Source organism: Bufo gargarizans, chromosome 8 (assembly GCF_014858855.1).
Source record: "Bufo gargarizans isolate SCDJY-AF-19 chromosome 8, ASM1485885v1, whole genome shotgun sequence".
Taxonomy (NCBI): Eukaryota; Metazoa; Chordata; class Amphibia; order Anura; family Bufonidae; genus Bufo; species Bufo gargarizans.
In genome coordinates, this window is record NC_058087.1 from 197,369,502 (window position 1) to 197,389,843 (window position 20,342).

Consider the following 20,342-nt stretch of genomic DNA (forward strand, 5'->3'; position numbering starts at 1 on the left):
ACTGCAAAAGCAACCAAAGAGTTTAAGGGAAAGAAGTGGAATGTTCTGCAATGGCCGAGTCAATCACCGGACCTGAATCCGATTGAGCATTTCACTTGCTGAAGACAAAACTGAAGGTAAAATGCCCCAAGAACAAGCAGGAACTGAAGACAGTTGCAGTAGAGGCCAGGCAGAGCATCACCAGGGATGAGACCAGCGTCTGGGGATGTCCATGCGTTCCAGACTTCAGGCTGTAATTGACGGCAAAGGAGTTACAACCAAGTATTAAAAAGTGAAAGTTTGATTTATGATTATTATTCGTTGTGGATTAGGCGGTGTAGTCCAGGAGAGAGTTTCTCACCACGTGAGAATGGCTCAGAAGAGCCAGCACCTTGCTGAAGCCGGTTTGCAGAGGCGTAGCTATACGGGAAAGCAGCTGCTTTGGGCCCAAACTCAAAAGGGGCCCATCCAGGAGGAGGACTAAAACACTTTATTGTCAGCGCCCCTCAACAGTATTATGCAATGAATTTATATACAGAATCGCTGTAGGAAACGTACGGATCAGCTGCAGGACCTCATCTGAGAGAGTGATATTGACTAGCTACAGGAGTGGGGGTTGTATGGGAGTCAGGAGGTGAAAAGAAGTTGCTGGGGATGGGGGCTGTTCAATAATTTGCTTTGGGGCCCAGTCAGTTCTAGTTATGCCACTGCCGGTTTGGCTACTTTCTCCCAGGCCAATCAGCCCTAACACAACGGGCCACGCTTGACTTGACACATGTGATAGGAAGGAGGAGTAGTGTGAATGACGCTGTGCCCTGCTGTTGGGGACGGAACCATGTCCATGGAGGAGGTGGTGGAGAAGTTAGATAAGTGCCTGCTGTGTGAGCCAGCCAGATGATGTGGTGGGGAGGGGATCATAAGGACTAGTAATGAGCGGCAGGTGCCATATTCGATTTCGACGAAATTCACGAATATTCGATAGAATATTCGTTTTATATTCGTTGAAATCTAATATTCGTCATTATTCTTGTTATCGCGATTAATATGCGATTTAAATAATCGTGTATTGCGATTGTAACTTAAAGGCTACTCTCCTATTGAAATAGCAATGCGATTAATTCAAGTTATAATAATCGAATTTCGATTTTAACTTAGCACTGCTATAGTCCATATTAGGCTAGAATTAACGAATATGGACTATAGCAGTGCTAAGTTAAAATCGAAATTCGATTATTATAACTTGAATTAATCGAATTACGATTTCAACTTGGACCTGGTTTACTATGGTTGGCTTGGTAGAATTAGCGAATATGACGAATATATTTGTTATATTCCACAAAACGAAGATAACGAATGTATTCTGCATCTTCGTTTTAGCTACCTATTCGTCAACTTCGCTAATTCTAGCAATCATATAGGAAAGTTTACTATAGAGACAGCTAAGTTTAATTCGCTATGCGATTATATTACTTTGCTTTTTTTTTTTATAAATAGAATAACTATAATAATTATCAGGTATTATAATTATTCTATTTATTTAAAAAAAAGCAAAGTAATATAATCGCATAGCGAATTAAACTTAGCTGTCTCTATAGTAAACTTTCCTATATGATTGCTAGAATTCGCGAAGTTGACGAATATGGAGCTAAAACGAAGATGGAGAATACTTCGTTATCTTCGTTTTGTGGAATATAACGAATATATTCGTCATATTCGTTAATTCTACCAAGCCATTGAAGCCAACCATAGTAAATCAGGTCCAAGTTGAAATCGCCATTCGATTAATATAACTCGAAGTAATCGCAAGGCGATTTTAACTTAGTAATGCTATATTCCATGCTCATGGAGCGTCCCCATCACCATGGGAACGACTCCATATACTAGAATGTACTGTCGGATTTGAGAATTACGTTGAAATCGCAATTCGATTTTTTCAAGTTATAATAATCGAATTTCGATTTTAACTTAGCACTGCTATATTCCATATTCGTTAATTCCAGCCTAATATGGAATATAGCAGTGCTAAGTTAAAATCGAAATTTGCGCCCAACACTACTGGCCAGTTCAGGGGTGTAGGAACCCCAAAAAATCTGGGGGGGACAGCATTTTTGCTCGCCAGGTATATTCTTATTCGATAAACTGCGAGTTGTTTATATCGTTAAATTTTAAGTGTGTGTGAAAAATCTCACAACAAAAAAATATGCAAAAGGAACAGTTCTTTGTTTATCAGGTCACAGAAATGAACCAAATGTTTGGCATATATTTCAGTTATTCCGGGTGCTTTCTCTGGCAAACCCCCCTTCCAGCCGAAACAATAACCCCCCTTATATATAATTTACTTACAGTTCTGAAGACTCAGGGGTGCTGGCTGGCTTGGCCTCAGGGGTGCTGGCTGGCTTGGCCTCAGGGGTGCTGGCTGGCTTGGCCTCAGGGCTGCTGGCTGGCTTGGCCTCAGGGGTGCTGGCTGGCTTGGCCTCAGGGGTGCTGGCTGCCTTGGCCTCAGGGGCGCTGGCTGGCCTGGCCTCAGGGGTGCTGGCTGGCTTGGCCTCAGGGGTGCTGGCTGGCCTGGCCTCAGGGGTGCTGGCTGGCTTGGCCTCAGGGGTGCTGGCTGGCTTGGCCTCAGGGGTGCTGGCTGGCTTGGCCTCAGGGGTGCTGGCTGGCTTGGCCTCAGGGGTGCTGGCTGGCCTGGCCTCAGGGGTGCTGGCTGGCCTGGCCTCAGGGGTGCTGGCTGGCTTGGCCAGTGTGTGTGGGAGACTGTGAGGCATTTTTCTCCAAGCTGCTCCAGATCAGTGCTCTGGGCAGCTGGGCTCCGGGCTGGAAGTGGGCACAATAAGAAAAAAATATTTTTCATTACACCTCAGGTCAGACCACCAATCAGACCCCCAATGTTAATCAGTCTCAGCTAACAGCCCCAATAAGATCCCCAATGTTAATAAGACCTCAGATCCTACCTCAGCTCAGACCCCAATATGAATGACCCCCAATCAGACCTCATAAAAGAGCCCCATGCCTCATAGCAGCCCCCAGTGCCTCTCATAAGCCCCCCCAGCGCCTCTCATCAGCCAGTAATAACAGCCCCCCCAATCATGTGCCAGTATTATCAGCCCCCCCAATCATGTGCCAGTATTAACAGGCCCCCAACCATGTGCCAGTAATACCAGGGCCCCCCCCAATCATGTGCCAGTAATACCAGGGCCACCCCAATCATGTGCCAGTAATACAAGGGCCCCCCCAATCATGTGCCAGTAATACCAGCCCCCCCAATCATGTGCCAGTAATAACAGACCCCCCCAATCATGTGCCAATAATACCAGGGTCCGCCCAATCATGTGCCAGTAATACCAGGGCCCCCCAAATCATGTGCCAGTAATAACAGCCCCCCCCCCCATTATGTGCCAGAAAAAAACTAAGTATTGTATATAGTTAAAAACAAAACAAAACACTTATGCTTATCTCTTTGCAGCGATGCGATGCAGGCCTGTGTCCCGACTCCAGCGCTGTACGGCTCAGGCGGCGCGATTACGTCATCGCGCCGCCTACGCCGGCCTCTGATAGGCTGCCGGCCTAGTAGTGCTGGCAGCCTATCAGAGGAACAGGAAAGGGACACACCTCCCTGCCCTGCTCCTCCGCAGCCTTCTGTTTGTATCGCTGTCCTGAGGACGGCCATACAAACGGATCACTATGGAGATGAGCGCTTCGCTTCCACAATGGAAGCGCTCATCTCAGTGCCTGCCCCGCCGCACACATTGCCCCGCTGCTGCTGGGGGGGATTTGACCAAACTTGTCCCCCCCGCATTATTTTCTGAGGGGGGGGATCCGTCCCCCAGCGTTCCCCCCCCCCCCCCCCGCTTCCTACGCCCATGGGCCAGTTGTATTTTCCCAAAGGATCCAGTGAATCCACCTCATTAGCTGCAATAGACCTCTGGTACCTATGATTGTGTTTGAACAGCCATGGCTTATTTTAAAGGTTTTATCCAACGTCTAAAACATGCCCCCCAATGCCCGGGCCTCAAATATAGATTATACTTACCCCGCTCCCCGGCACCAGTGTCATTTTTGATCCCTACAGGGCCACAGCTGCATCTCTACAGATGATGCGAGGGAGGCTCACCCCCATTGTGGCCTGCTATTGGCTGCTCCCACCATTGCTGGATGTTTTCATTCGCGCGACGGGAATTTGCAGTCTCGGCCGTGCGGGGATAAGAAGCGACGCGTGTGCTGGAGCAGGGTAAGTATTGGGGGGCATGTTTTAGACATTGGATAGCCCCTTTAATCCTGCAGATCTTGGACGCAGCTGTGGTTTTGTGTGCCCGCCTTGTGGAGAAAAAGCGCCATACCAGAGCTGCTCGCACAGAGCTACAGGCTGACAAGCTTGGCTTAGTTCTGGCACGTTAAGGTCCTAACCCACCCACAGCGTCAGCAGCATCACCAGATCCCAAAGCAGACGTGGCCCTGACTGTTCAATAGGAGATACATGGCATCTGCTCTTTATTGCTGCCACCACTGTCCTTCTCCATTGATGTTGCTCCTCAGCACCCCGATCTGGTTCCCAGGTCCTGTCCAGCACACAATCAGAGTCCTCACCCTCCCTGCCGCTTTTATTTGATTGTGAGATATCATGGTGGGCTCCTGCCCCCCCCCCTCCCTGCTGTGCATTTTCCCCAGCTTCCATTATTGCTGCTCCCACCACCAATGCCATGGATACAGATGCCACTATTACCACCAAGGCAGACCAAATTATGACAGCTCTCACACAAGTCTTCAACAGAGAGACTCTCTTGACTATCTACCGCTGGGTGTGGTAGGATTTTCTTGCCAAATCTTAGGAAAAAGGAAGGCACCACACTAGGAAGGGGCAGTGAAGAATGCAAGGACTCCACTGAAAGCCTTCTCTGGGGCTGCAAGGACGAGGAGTAGGAGGAACGCTGTGACCTCTGGCTCCAGGGCACGGTGTCAGACTTTAAAGTCACCTCCATGTGTAATACTCCAGAGTGGTATTACAATTCCTACATCCTTCTACTGTCTTTAATAAGCTACCATTAATGTCATCTGTGTATTTATTCCAGGTCCTCCTACATTGTGCATTAATAATATTGTTATGCAACTGTTATGTTCATGTAATGTGCCTGGTTCACCAGCAAGAGGCAGTGTATATGGCAGAGAGATCTTTAGGTAGAATGGAATTTACCATTCCACTCTTCCCCTTTTGGGAAGAAGTAGGACAGTCCTGCTTCCTACCAAGGGAGGGGCTGCAGGAAGTGCTTAGTCATTCAATAGCTCTAGTCTAGTGTTGGAAGCAGATGAGTAAAGATGGAGCAGTGAGGGGAGGCCCCCTGCATCAGGAGTCTCTCCAGGGAAGCAGCTCATAGAACACCATGTCTCCATACAGATTAAGAGACAAAGGTTAACAGCCAAAAGCACTCCACTCCAAAGGTACTAGAACAGTCCTAAAGTCCAACGACCAGGCTAAAGCCGAGTTTAGCACAGCAGAGTATGCAACTTCACCTGCCAGTTTATGCAAAAACCTGCTGGAGAGAAGAGAAACACCACTTCTTGTACTGATGAAAGTTGATTCAAGTAAAGCTGTTGAAGTTTATAAAGTCTGGACTTGACTTATTCTCCGCCTCCACCATCACTCTCCCCTTTATTGCTTTGGAGTCTAACCCTGGGGAACAACAGTATCCAGGTAGGAGCACCGTGACACATACAGAGACTATTGAGGCCATACCAGACCACCCAGCATTCCATAAACCTGGGACATAATTGGCCCTGGGGGCGGCACGTTGCACATGTCCTGCTGCTGCAACTGAGAGGGGAGTGAGCCATCCAATCCATAGTCTCATCCTCTTTCTCCTCAACGATAATGTTGTACCTGTCTGAATCCAGCTGGAATAACTGCGGCCTACTACTACTACTACTACTACTGGCTGGACAGCTGGTGCTGCTTCTACTCTTCCATAGCCCGGACTCAGTTAATGTTGCACACTACCCTATGTATTGATCTAGTAATCACATATTTGCCAGTTTGAATATATTTTTGCCCGCTACCCTGGGTATTCTATATGGTTTAAAAAAAAACATTTACTATGTGAGATGTCCTGACACAGAGTTTGTACACATGTTTATTCCACTCCCCCCCCCCACCCCCAAAAAAACGATTTCTGTTAAAATGGGAAAAAAATAAAAGGATGTCACTTACCTTCATGGCAGAAAGCTTGTCTCCAGGTTTTGTATGGGACTGATGTGATGAGATGTTGTGACTTTATATAACCCCAGACACCAGGCAATTACAGGAACAGCATTGAGGGAAGGACATATGGGGGAAAACCAGCCATGGCACTGTCCCATCAGAAAGAGTCCATTGTATTAAGAATTGGTGAAGTTCTTACAGTTGTCTCAGGCTGGCTGTACCCTATCTCTTCCGACTCCCCTATACACCTACACTTTCATTTGGCCAAGTGTGTATTAGTTGTCAATGGGGAGAAAACTGCTACCAGATGCTTTTTGCAGCATCTTATCTCCTGGAAGAAAAAAAGGGATGGTTCAAGAATATTTTTGACTGATTCTTCTCTCTCCCAACATGAATAATCCAGTATGGGTGAGGTGAATCTTCCTTGTAATGACTTGTGAAAAATCTCACAACAAAAAAATATGCAAAAGGAACAGTTCTTTGTTTATCAGGTCACAGAAATGAACCAAATGTTTGGCATATATTTCAGTTATTCCGGGTGCTTTCTCTGGCAAACCCCCCTTCCAGCCGAAACAATAACCCCCCTTATATATAATTTAGTTCTGAAGACTCAGGGGTGCTGGCTGGCTTGGCCTCAGGGGCGCTGGCTGGCTTGGCCTCAGGGGCGCTGGCTGGCTTGGCCTCAGGGGTGCTGGCTGGCTTGGCCTCAAGGGTGCTTGCTGGCTTGGCCTCAGGGGTGCTGGCTGGCCTGGCCTCAGGGGTGCTGGCTGGCTTGGCCTCAGGGGTGCTGGCTGGCTTGGCCTCAGGGGTGCTGGCTGGCCTGGCCTCAGGGGTGCTGGCTGGCTTGGCCTCAGGGGTGCTGGCTGGCTTGGCCTCAGGGGTGCTGGCTGGCTTGGCCTCAGGGGCGCTGGCTGGCTTGGCCTCAGGGGTGCTGGCTGGCTTGGCCTCAGGGGTGCTGGCTGGCCTGGCCTCAGGGGTGCTGGCTGGCTTGGCCAGTGAGTGTGGGAGACTGTGAGGCATTTTTCTCCAAGCTGCTCCAGATCAGTGCTCTGGGCTCCGGGCTGGAAGTGGGCACAATAAGAAAAAAATATTTTTCATTACACCTCAGGTCAGACCACCAATCAGACCCCCAATGTTAATCAGTCTCAGCTAACAGCCCCAATAAGATCCCCAATGTTAATAAGACCTCAGATCCCACCTCAGCTCAGACCCCAATATGAATGACCCCCAATCAGACCTCAGAAAAGAGCCCCATGCCTCATAGCAGCCCCCAGTGCCTCTCATCAGCCCCCCCAGCGCCTCTCATCAGCCAGTAATAACAGCCCCCCCAATCATGTGCCAGTATTATCAGCCCCCCCAATCATATGCCAGTATTAACAGGCCCCCAACCATGTGCCAGTAATACCAGGGCCCCCCCAATCATGTGCCAGTAATACCAGGGCCACCCCAATCATGTGCCAGTAATACCAGGGCCCCCCCAATCATGTGCCAGTAATACCAGCCCCCCCAATCATGTGCCAGTAATAACAGACCCCCCCAATTATGTGCCAATAATACCAGGGTCCCCCCAATCATGTGCCAGTAATACCAGGGCCCCCCAAATCATGTGCCAGTAATAACAGCCCCCCCCCCCATTATGTGCCAGAAAAAAACTAAGTATTGTATATAGTTAAAAACAAAACAAAACACTTATACTTATCTCTTTGCAGCGATGCGATGCAGGCCTGTGTCCCGACTCCACCGCTGTACGGCTCAGGCGGCGCGATTACGTCATCGCGCCGCCTACGCCGGCCTCTAATAGGCTGCTGGCCTAGTAGTGCTGGCAGCCTATCAGAGGAACAGGAAAGGGACACACCTCCCTGCCCTGCTCCTCCGCAGCCTTCTGTTTGTATCGCTGTCCTGATGTCACAACCAGACAGCTGAGAAGCTCTGACAGAGTATCACAACCAGACAGCTGAGAAGCTCTGACAGAGGCCTTTCAGAACCTCCTCGAGTTTCTGTGTTGTGGTATTCAGCTCCTCCTCTCGTTAGCCTCTCTCAGCTGTCATGTGTTGGACTAATTGCTTCCCTTTAAATTCTTCCCCAGAAGGCTTTTCTGGGCGGCTTATACTACTTCCTGGAGTGTGTGTGCACGCTGACTCTGTCCTCCTGTTTGCTTCAAAGCTAAGTGTTGTACCTTTATCTGTTATTTTCTGTTTGCTGGATCCCAGGTGACCCTGACTCCCTCCGTATCTTGTGTAGGGAGCCGGTGGTCGTGTCCCCTCACTATTGTAGGGTGCTCAGGGCTTTATAGTCAAGGTTCGTGGATATGCATACCTCCACCATTCGGATCTTTGCATAGGCTGAGCAGCCAGGGAAAGTGCCAGGTCTTCTGCAGGGGTCTCCCTTGGTTCCTTAGTTTTTGGATCCAGCGAGTCGTTTATACATGTTGCTTTGCCTTGTTTCCTGTACACCGTCCGTGACACCTGAGGACGGCCATACAAACAGATCACCATGGAGATGAGCGCTTCGCTTCCACAATGGAAGCGCTCATCTCAGTGCCTGCCCTGCCGCACACATTGCCCCGCTGCTGCTGGGGGGGATTTGACCAAACCTGTCCCCCCCGCATTATTTTCTGAGGGGGGGATCCGTCCCCCAGCGTCCCCCCCCCCCCCGCTTCCTACGCCCATGGGCCAGTTGTATTTTCCCAAAGGATCCAGTGAATCCACCTCATTCGCTGCAATAGACCTCTGGTACCTATGATTGTGTTTGAACAGCCATGGCTTATTTTAAAGGTTTTATCCAACGTCTAAAACATGCCCCCCAATGCCCGGGCCTCAAATATAGATTATACTTACCCCGCTCCCCGGCACCAGTGTCATTCTTGATCCCTACAGGGCCACAGCTGCATCTCTACAGATGATACGAGGGAGGCTCACCCCCATTGTGGCCTGCTATTGGCTGCTCCCACCATTGCTGGATATTTTCATTTGCGCGACGGGAATTTGCAGTGTCGGCCGTGCGGGGATAAGAAGCGACGCGTGTGCTGGAGCAGGGTAAGTATAATCTATATGAGGGGCCTGGGCATTGGGGGGCATGTTTTAGACATTGGATAGCCCCTTTAATCCTGCAGATCTTGCACACAGCTGTGGTTTTGTGTGCACGCCTTGTGGAGAAAAAGCGCCATACCAGAGTTGCTCGCACAGAGCTACAGGCTGACAAGCTTGGCTTAGTTCTGGCACGTTAAGGTCCTAACCCACCCACAGCGTCAGCAGCATCACCAGATCCCAAAGCAGACGTGGCCCTGACTGTTCAATAGGAGATACATGGCATCTGCTCTTTATTGCTGCCACCACTGTCCTTCTCCATTGATGTTGCTCCTCAGCACCCCGATCTGGTTCCCAGGTCCTGTCCAGCACACAATCAGAGTCCTCACCCTCCCTGCCGCTTTTATTTGATTGTGAGATATCATGGTGGGCTCCTGCCCCCCCCCCCTCCCTGCTGTGCATTTTCCCCAGCTTCCATTATTGCTGCTCCCACCACCAATGCCATGGATACAGATGCCACTATTACCACCAAGGCAGACCAAATTATGACAGCTCTCACACAAGTCTTCAACAGAGAGACTCTCTTGACTATCTACCGCTGGGTGTGGTAGGATTTTCTTGCCAAATCTTAGGAAAAAGGAAGGCACCACACTAGGAAGGGGCAGTGAAGAATGCAAGGACTCCACTGAAAGCCTTCTCTGGGGCTGCAAGGACGAGGAGTAGGAGGAACGCTGTGACCTCTGGCTCCAGGGCACGGTGTCAGACTTTAAAGTCACCTCCATGTTTAATACTCCAGAGTGGTATTACAATTCCTACATCCTGCTACTGTCTTTAATAAGCTACCATTAATGTCATCTGTGTATTTATTCCAGGTCCTCCTACATTGTGCATTAATAATATTGTTATGCAACTGTTATGTTCATGTAATGTGCCTGGTTCACCAGCAAGAGGCAGTGTATATGGCAGAGAGATCTTTAGGTAGAATGGAATTTACCATTCCACTCTTCCCCTTTTGGGAAGAAGTAGGATAGTCCTGCTTCCTACCAAGGGAGGGGCTGCAGGAAGTGCTTAGTCATTCAATAGCTCTAGTCTAGTGTTGGAAGCAGATGAGTAAAGATGGAGCAGTGAGGGGAGGCCCCCTGCATCAGGAGTCTCTCCAGGGAAGCAGCTCATAGAACACCATGTCTCCATACAGATTAAGAGACAAAGGTTAACAGCCAAAAGCACTCCACTCCAAAGGTACTAGAACAGTCCTAAAGTCCAACGACCAGGCTAAAGCCGAGTTTAGCACAGCAGAGTATGCAACTTCACCTGCCAGTTTATGCAAAAACCTGCTGGAGACAAGAGAAACACCACTTCTTGTACTGTAGAAAGTTGATTCAAGTAAAGCTGTTGAAGTTTATAAAGTCTGGACTTGACTTATTCTCCGCCTCCACCATCACTCTCCCCTTTATTGCTTTGGAATCTAACCCTGGGGCACAACAGTATCCAGGTAGGAGCACCGTGACACATACAGAGACTATTGAGGCCATACCAGACCACCCAGCATTCCATAAACCTGGGACATAATTGGCCCTGGGGGCGGCACGTTGCACATGTCCTGCTGCTGCAACTGAGAGGGGGAGTGAGCCATCCAATCCATAGTCTCATCCTCTTTCTCCTAGACGATAATGTTGTACCTGTCTGAATCCAGCTGGAATAACTGCGGCCTACTACTACTACTACTACTACTGGCTGGACAGCTGGTGCTGCTTCTACTCTTCCATAGCCCGGACTCAGTTAATGTTGCACACTACCCTATGTATTGATCTAGTAATCACATATTTGCCAGTTTGAATATATTTTTGCCCGCTACCCTGGGTATTCTATATGGTTTAAAAAAAAACATTTACTATGTGAGATGTCCTGACACAGAGTTTGTTCACATGTTTATTCCACTCCCCCCCCCCCCACCCCCAAAAAAACTATTTCTGTTAAAATGGGAAAAAAATAAAAGGATGTCACTTACCTTCATGGCAGAAAGCTTGTCTCCAGGTTTTGTATGGGACTGATGTGATGAGATGTTGTGACTTTATATAACCCCAGACACCAGGCAATTACAGGAACAGCATTGAGGGAAGGACATATTGGGGGAAACCAGCCATGGCACTGTCCCATCAGAAAGAGTCCATTGTACTAAGAATTGGTGAAGTTCTTACAGTTGTCTCAGGCTGGCTGTACCCTATCTCTTCCGACTCCCCTATACACCTACACTTTCATTTGGCCAAGTGTGTATTAGTTGTCAATGGGGAGAAAACTGCTACCAGATGCTTTTTGCAGCATCTTATCTCCTGGAAGAAAAAAAGGGATGGTTCAAGAATATTTTTGACTGATTCTTCTCTCTCCCAACATGAATAATCCAGTATGGGTGAGGTGAATCTTCCTTGTAATGACTTGTGATTTTTCTAGGTCAGGAGAATCTTTAAAACTGATGGAGGACCAAATCTGTTGAGGAAGAGTCGGCAGCTCGTCTATATACATTAGACCAGGCATCCTCAAACTGCGGCCTTCCAGTTGTTGTAGAACTACAACTCCCACAATGCCCTGCTGTAGGCTGTTCGGGCATGCTGGGAGTTGTAATTTTGCAACAGCTGGAGGGCCGCAGTTTGAGGATGCCTGCATTAGACTGTTGGCCAACCATACACATACTCTACTATCAGACTCCTTTGTCCTCTTTGGACTCCTCTGTACTCCAAGACTTTTTGGTCCCTTCAGACCCACATGCCCCCCATCCAGATAAGTATCTCCCTTCCAGACCCATCTGTTCCCCCTCCAGACTCCTCTTCCACCCTCTACCTCTCCAGACTTCTTTGTCACCTTCAATATCCTCTGTCCCCTATAGACCCTACTGTTATTAATCTAATGTGAATGGTCAACCTTAGTAATGTCCTTAGAGGTTGTTCTCCAATGATAATTTGCATTAGGAGACAATACAAGATTCTCACATAGAGAAGAGAAGAGACCTGTCTAGAACCTCTCCCAGGTCCATGACCGTTTCCCCTAGATACCTTATAACATTGCTTCTTTCCACTTTCTGAATTAGTGAAGAAATGTTGAAAAACTGGAGAAATATCGACAAGGAGTTTATTCATCATCAATTTATTTATTTTATTTCCTCACTTATATAGCGCTGACATATTCCGCAGCGCTGTACAGACGTTATCATCGCTTGCTGTCCCCAGTGGGGCTCACAATCTAAGTTCTGGATGTCTGTGGAGTGTAGGAGAAAACCGGAGAACCCGGAGGAAACCCACACAAACATGGAGAGAACATACACAGTCCATGCAGATGTTGTCCTTGGTCAGATTCAAACCTAGAATCCCAGCGCTGCAAATCACCAGTGCTAACCACTGAGCCACCACTACCCTTTAAGCCACTGTGCTGCCCACCAGTGCTAACCACTGAGCCACCACTACCCTTTAAGCCACCGTGCTGCCCACCAGTGCTAACCACTGAGATACCACTACCCTTTAAGCCACCATGCTGCCCACCAGTGCTAACCACTGAGATACCACTACCCTTTAAGCCACCATGCTGCCCACCAGTGCTAACCACTGAGATACCACTACCCTTTAAGCCACCTTGCTGCCCACCAGTGCTAACCACTGAGATACCACTACCCTTTAAGCCACCATGCTGCCCACCAGTGCTAACCACTGAGATACCACTACCCTTTAAGCCACCCTGCTGCCCACCAGTGCTAACCACGGAATCACTACTACCCTTTAAGCTACCGTGCTGCCCACCAGTGCTAAGCACTGAGCCATCCATGCAAGGCTTCTTTAAAGAAAAATGTCAGTTTAGAACTAATCCACATTTGTTAGGTTTATCACTGGATACATAGGGGGAGAGGTACTAAGCTAAAAACACCAGAATAATGGCTTCTGCCGGTCATGCTTTGCTTCACATTTATTTTGCGTGGCTTAGTGGAAAGGGGGAGTTGTTTACCATGAAATGGTGGTGTGGTCTAGAATGCTTCGCTGCGCACCAAAAATGTGCCAAACTTTTGCTGCAAAATTCCTGTGGAAAGTAAGCCGACCAGTAGGTGGCGCACCAACTCCACCAGCCTGAGCCCCTGTGATGGATTTGGTGCTTTTTTAAACTGTCAAACTATCAGACAGAATTAGTAACTCTGCCCCAGTGTGTTTCACTTATTGTTTTCCCCAAGGTTCCTCTTTTGTGGTTGCAAGTATCAGACAAAGTGTTTGTTTTACGAAGAAAATCCTGGAATTTCCAGTAAGGAGACCCTTTCCTGCCCCATCATCTCAAGACTCTTTTGACTATATAATCACAATACTCTGTTAAAATTAATACAATAATACATCATTCACAAATGTGATTGTCCAAGAGCTGGAAATTGCATCTGATTGAAGCCTTGTTGATGCTCATGATGGCACTAGTGGTGGCTGTTGAGGGTCCTTGGCCTCATGGTGATTGTCCTTCTCCACAGAAACCCAATGAGACATCAATAACTTAGACATTTACGGCGATCTTCATCTCAGATGCTTTCAGGGAGTAGTATTGTCCTTTCCATCCTGACCAAGTCATGCCCTTTGCATACTGGCTGGTTTTTCCCTTTAGATATAGTCCATTTAGGTTGGCGCTGTGACAGTCCTTGTACCAAGAGGCTCCTTGAAAGCTGATGGCACAGTTACCTGAATATGTGTCTCTGTCATTGTCACGGGTGGAAAAATTCATCTCATTCTGACTTCTCAGTGAATCTCCTGTTGAGTTTATAATAGACAAGAAAGTTAAGAATATTTTATCACCCAAGTCTCAATGATCAACTCTAAAATCTTGGGCTTAAAGAGGACCTTTCACCAGAAAAAAACTTCTAAACTAACTACACAGACAGGTAGAGCCGCGCCCAGGGACGCACCTGCACCTACTGTTATACCTGGGCGCCGCTCCGTTCTCCGGTTTTAGCCTCCGGTATCTTCATAGTTAGGTTCCACCCAGGGGAACCTGCCGGCGCCTCCTTCTCCCATGCTGCAGCGCTGGCCAATCGCAGCGCTCAGCTCATAGCCTGAGAGAGAAAAAAGCCTCTCGGGCTATGAGCTGAGCGCTGTGATTGGCCAGCGCTGCAGCATGGGAGAAGGAGGCGACGGCAGGTTCCCCTGGGTGGAGCCTAACTATGAAGATACCGGAGGCTATAACCGGAGAACGGAGCGGCGCCCGGGCATAACAGTAAGTGCAGGGGGATCCCTGGGCTCCGCTCTACATGTCTGTATAGTTAGTTTAGAAGTTTTTTCTCTGGTGAAAGGTCCTCTTTAATAATTTCTGTCTCTTGTGTACTATCTTCCAGCATTGGAGAAGGCTTTGTCCCTTTTCACAACCACTTCCTGAAAGGAATCCTGGACACAGGAGAGACCACCAAGTAATGCCACACTTACAGAGAGCAGAGCAACCTGGTGGCGTAGTGTAAGCCCTGGAAACCATGGTGGGCTAACTGGGTGGAAGCTCACAGGACCAAATGGGTTAGTAAAGTTGGGGCAGCAAGAACCTGTAATTCTGGGGTAAAGGAATAGACAGCAGAAAGAGTATGCTACTTAGGAAGTATAGGAGAAGCCTCCATTTTCATTGGGGTCCAAAGCAGAGGAACAATTAATCCCAAGGGCCCTGAAACTTCCTGAAAATGGGGTCACTTACCAATTGGTTTGTTGGGGTCACCGTCTTTAAATGTTCCAATGTGCAGCTTGTACCCGTCCTCCTCTGGATCAATGGCGAACTGTGACAGAGAGAAGGTATCATAGGTCCCGTATCTAGCATCATTCTCAAAATCTACTAGGTAAACACGAAGACGATACGGCCTCTTCTGGGTGAGCAGGTGAATGTTCTGCAAACCTGGAAACAATAAGCAGGAGAGATTGGGCTGAATTCCACTCTTAATGTACATAGTACAAGATTATATGGGATGATGAAGCATATTGTTACCCAGCCAATATTCTCCGTTTGCCTTCCCAAACCCATTCTTGTATTCTTTCCAGCCACGGTAAAAGTCCACACTACCATCAAACCTCTTCTGAAACACCTGGAGAAGAAGATATGACATTAAGGGCACGTTCAGAAAGTTAGGAGTAGACGTAAAGGGACAACAGAAGACCAAGGACAACTTACTGAGATTGTTTTTCTATTTTAGGGGAATTATCTGTTAGTACCCACCGTCCAGGGTCCTCCAGCGCTGCTCATGTCACAGTAAACAGGTACCGGAGGAGCGTTCGCACCACCAGGATATATCAGGTACACACCGTCCGAGGTCAGACCCTGGGCAGCCATATCCGAGCAGTCATGGGGGTGACAGGTATCTATGCAGCTGGCGACTAGGAGGAGAGGACACAGGAGGAGGTCAGATGGCTCCTTAGAATAGCTGCATCTGGAGATACTCTCATCTTGGTTATTCATCTATAAAAATGTCCCTTAATACATCACTCCAGTTATCTGGATGAAAGCTTCTGGAGGTCTAACATGATCACTCATGGATTATACCAAAGGAGACAACCCCGGTGTATGAACATGAGGTTCTCACAGCCCCACCTCTAGTATTAATAATAATCTTTATTTATATAGCGCCAACATATTCTGCAGCGCTTTACCTGTTAAAGGGGTTATCCCATCATAATGATCACTGTTAAATCTGTTAATGATTTGACAGTGATCATTTTTGTAAATATACTTTATTAACAAATCCCCACCGATTAGGATAAAATTCATACCCACTTACCTGATTGTTGTGACTCGGTCTCCCCTGGTTACGACCATTGTTCTTCTCCAAAAGCCGGAAGGTCGCGCTTGCCCAGAAGACGACTCCTTTTCTCCCGGCCGGTCCGCTCGCTGTTCTGAACGCGCACGCTGCCGCGCATGCGCGACAGTGACTTCTTCCCAACCAGAATAGTACAGAGCTGCGAACGCGCACGCCGGCTCTGTAGGAATAAGTCACCATTGCGCATGCGCGGCGGCGTGCGCATTCAGTCCAGCGCGCGGCACGGCCGGGAGAAGACTTCAATCAAGATGAAGCCCGCCCCCAGCCAGAATCCAGGAAGTGAACGCGCGGTGGCAGCAGGTAAGTATGAAAACGCTTAGTGGGATAACCCCTTTAATTCCAGTATATAAATTGAGTGAAAAAAATCTATAATTTCTGCAAACAAAATGTTGTACTCACCATTAGCCTGGTTGAGGGGCGCCGAGGACACGGGACCAATCAGCAGCAGGAAGAGGGTGAAATTCAGCGACAGCTTCTAATTAGAGGAGAATTATGTGCATTTTAATACAGGTAACATATGGCCGATAACTGATCTGTGAAGAATTATCTCGGATATTATTTTTCGAGCCTCATTCAGTGGTATCTCAGCTCATGTTTATCTCATATCCCAGCAATGAAGGTTCCACCAAGGTAACATTATAAGACCCGCTCCTCTCCTCCACAGTGCTCCGCACTTACCTTCATGTTCGCAGATACCTGCAGACTGGAGAAAGTGTTCAGGTCTCTGCTCTATAAAGAACTAGGTCAGACGTCATCACACATTGACCCGGTCCAATATTAACTCCACTTCCTGGTAAATAAGAGTCAAGGCCGAGGACAAATAAATCTTACAAACCTGCCGGGAACAGAACAATAGACAGAGGGCTGAAATGTGTACTTACTTTCACACTAGCGTTATTCTTTTCCGGTATTGAGTTCCGTCCTAGGGGCTCAATACCGGGAAAAAACGCATCAGTTTTTTCCTAATGCATTTGGAATGGAAAGCAATCCGTTCAGTATGCATCAGGATGTCTTCCATTCTGTCCCTTTTACGGTATTTGGCCAGAGGAAGCGGCATGCTGTGGTATTTTCTCAGGCCAAAATTCTGGAACACTTGCCAGATTTGGCATTAATTTCCATTGAAATGTATTAATGCCAAATCTGGTACCAAGTGTTCCGGAAATTGCCGCATTGGCGGATCCGGTTTTGCGGTCTCCTCATGCGCAGACATTTAAAAATGTGAAAAAAATTATACCGGATCTGCCTGCTGGAATCCAACAACGCTAGTCTGCAAGTACCTTTAGTTTTCCAACTAATATATATCACTGAAGTGACTTCCATAGCTTCACTATCCTCCAGAAATCCCAGCATGCACGAGAATGAGGGATGAGGCACAGACTTCCAGGATATAGCGCTGAGATGGAGGAGCTTCACAGAGAATGTCCACTGAGCTCTGAACCTGCAGCTACACAAGCAACGTATGAAAGAAAGCAGATCCTGATGATAACAACATAATGACTCTAGAACAGGCATCCTCAAACTGCGGCTGTTGCAAAACTACAACTCCCAGCATGCCCGAACAGCCTACAGGTATCAGCCTACAGCAGGGCATTGTGGGAGTTGTAGTTTTACAACAGCTGGAGGGCCGCAGTTTGAGGATGCCTGCTCTAGAACCTCTCACAGATCCAGACACTATTTCCCTCATAACAATATGGCCGCCTTTAGAATGAAGCTGTCTCAAGATCAGCAGATGGATGCAGGTCTGGCTCCTCTAATCCGTGGACTCAGCTGCTAAAGTTGGAGAAGCTCTTTCTGGTCGTTCATATTCCATTTCCCCGTGCCCATTAAAATGATTGAGCAATAATACAATATCTGGTCGTATCAAGACCACTAGTGGGGGAACTGCTCTGTGCATCTATGCAGTGGCTTCATTTTGGCTCATAGAGGGGCTTATGATCAGGGATTCCTGTCTGTGACACCCATATACCCTAACAGGACATATCGACTGCTAATGTACCACCATCGATGTGGTCTCCTGAAGACGAGGACCTTCACCATTGGCCTCATCATAAAGGATCTATCGTAGACAGATGTGAGATCTTATAAGTGGACGAGTATTGGGTAAAAGGTCTTGTGTTTGTGTATTAATTACTTGGAGATAATTGATTAATCATCAGTGTACATCTCATTGTGAACATGAGCCAAGATGCACAAGCATGCCCATGACATAGACCAGAGACACACGACTATAGTGGAGGCGTCCATAGGTGTTCATCTGGTCTCGCAGTGTCTTACATTGTCCAAACTCTACAGTTCTGTGTTTTGTTCTCTATATTTGTTTGGTCAGATCTGAGAACCTGGGACGGTAAATCACCATCTAGAATGGAGGGATTACATGAGACAGGGTCTAATAATGCTTTATTAAGTAATCACAGCTCCCTCATGATGCTACATTGTTACAAACCTAATACCATCAGGACTAATAACACAGTAATCTGGTCCGCTCATATATTATGCGGGGGGATTGTCGTCACAGTTGCTGTTTGCTGCTTTCTCTAGATGTTGGGGAAATCTTCATCTCAGTCCTCTTCAGGGAATAGTAAGCCCCTTTCCATGTGGCCCATACAACACCGGTGGCATACTCCGTGGTGACACCAATTTGATATTTCCCATTAAGATTGGCCCCATGACATTTGTTGTACCAGAAGGCTCCATTATAAATCACTGCACAGTTACCGACATACGTGTCTCTATCGTGGTCATGGGTCGAAAATTTGAACTGGTTATGGCCTTGTATAGAATTTCCTGTGAATGACAATGCAAAACCAATCACGTACAATAAACCAACCTGCCAACCCAGACATACAACCATATTCTTCAGTTATGGAACATGAACCTGAAACAGGTCACCTCCACTTCCCGAATGTGTCTTCTAAATAGATCTACCAGTCTTCTGTAGAATTCAGTCTCTTCAATTCGCCCCCCCACCCAATAAAAACAAAAAAAAGCAAAACAAAAAAAAATCTGAAATAGAATCATCAGAATAGATCCCCTCTTCTCTCATTAGTCGTTTTCTGAATTTGGCTAAACCTTTACATTTCTTGATTCTTGCTCGTTTTAGAAACCTTTGCCTCATCTCATTGATTCCTTCTAGTTGTTAAAAAGGAAGCCAGAAACTTTTGAAAGTTGTACAGGATGGCCTAAAAGTATGGAGACAGCTGAATAAATGGAAAACGGTGGTTGGAAATGCCATCCTGTGTGTGGCATGTGTCTATGGGAAAGGGGGCTGAGCTGTGAGGGGCACTGCCCAATGCGATGGCCATTTTAAAAGCTATCATTTTGGACCCAAGTTGATATTTCAAATCAGAAGGGATCCTGTGACATACAGTCAGGTCCATAAATATTGGGACATGGACGCAATTATAACATTTTTGGCTCTATACACCACCACAATGGATTTGAATGAAACAAACAAGATGTGCTTTACCTGCAGACTGTCAGCTTTACCTGCAGACTGTCAGCTTTACCTGCAGACTGTCAGCTTTACCTGCAGACTGTCAGCTTTACCCGCAGACTGTCAGCTTTACCTGCAGACTGTCAGCTGTAATTTGAGGGTATTTACATCCAAATCAGGTGAACGGTGCAGGAATTACAGCAGTTGCATCTGTGCCTCCCACTTGTTAAGGGACCACAAGTAATGGGACAATTGTCTTCTCGGCTGTTCCATGGCCGGTGTGTGTTATTCCCTCATTATCCCAATTACAATGAGCAGATGAAAGGTCCAGAGGTCATTTCCAGTCTGCTATTTGCATTTGGAATCTGTTGCTGTCAACTCTCAAGAAGAGATCCAAAGAGCGGTCACTATCAGTGAAGCCATCATTAGGCTGAAAAACACAACAAACCCATCAGAGAGATAGCAAAAACATCAGGCGCGGCCAAAACAACTGTTTGGAATATTCTTATAAAGAAGGAACGCACCGGTGAGCTCAGCAACACCAAAAGACCCGGAAGACCACGGAAAACAATTGTGGTGGATGACCGAAGAATTTTTTCCCTGGTGAAGAAAACACCCTTCACAACAGTTGGCCAGATCAAGAACACTCTCCAGGAGGTAGGTGTATGTGTGTCAAAGTCAACAATGAAGAGAAGACTTCACCAGAGTGAATACAGAGGGTTCACCACAAGATGAAAACCATTGGTGAGCCTCAAAAACAGGAAGGCCAGATTAGAGTTCGCCAAACGACATCTAAAAGAGCCTGCACAGTTCTGGAACAACATCCTATGGGCAGATGAGACCAAGATCAACTTGTACCAGAGTGATGGGAAGAGAAGAGTATGGAGAAGGAAAGGAGCTGCTCATGGTCCTAAG

General features: G+C 47.4%; 1 protein-coding gene and 1 long non-coding RNA gene across 9 annotated transcripts in view; one reads left to right on the top strand and one right to left on the bottom strand.

Annotated features, from left to right (window-relative positions):
- Nucleotides 1-20,342, bottom strand: part of LOC122944414 (microfibril-associated glycoprotein 4-like) — a 31,482-nt gene that overhangs the window by 2,349 nt on the left and 8,791 nt on the right. For 5 of the 8 annotated variants that reach the window (XM_044302650.1, XM_044302651.1, XM_044302647.1 and 2 more), the window contains one exon: nt 18,375-18,778. The exons of 1 other annotated variant lie outside the window; for it this stretch is intronic. In XM_044302650.1, coding sequence (XP_044158585.1) covers nt 18,504-18,778 — 275 coding nt within the window. In that variant the 3' untranslated portion in view covers nt 18,375-18,503. Of the gene's footprint in view, nt 1-13,342; nt 13,959-14,883; nt 15,079-15,168; nt 15,266-15,396; nt 15,555-16,393; nt 16,470-16,672; nt 16,724-18,374; nt 18,779-20,342 lie in introns of those variants that run through there. 2 more of the 8 variants (XM_044302653.1, XM_044302648.1) reach the window with 1 other exon arrangement.
- LOC122944417 lies at nt 14,368-15,495 on the top strand. The gene is made up of 3 exons (XR_006391012.1): nt 14,368-14,421; nt 14,540-14,711; nt 15,374-15,495. It is a non-coding gene; the product is annotated as an uncharacterized LOC122944417 (long non-coding RNA).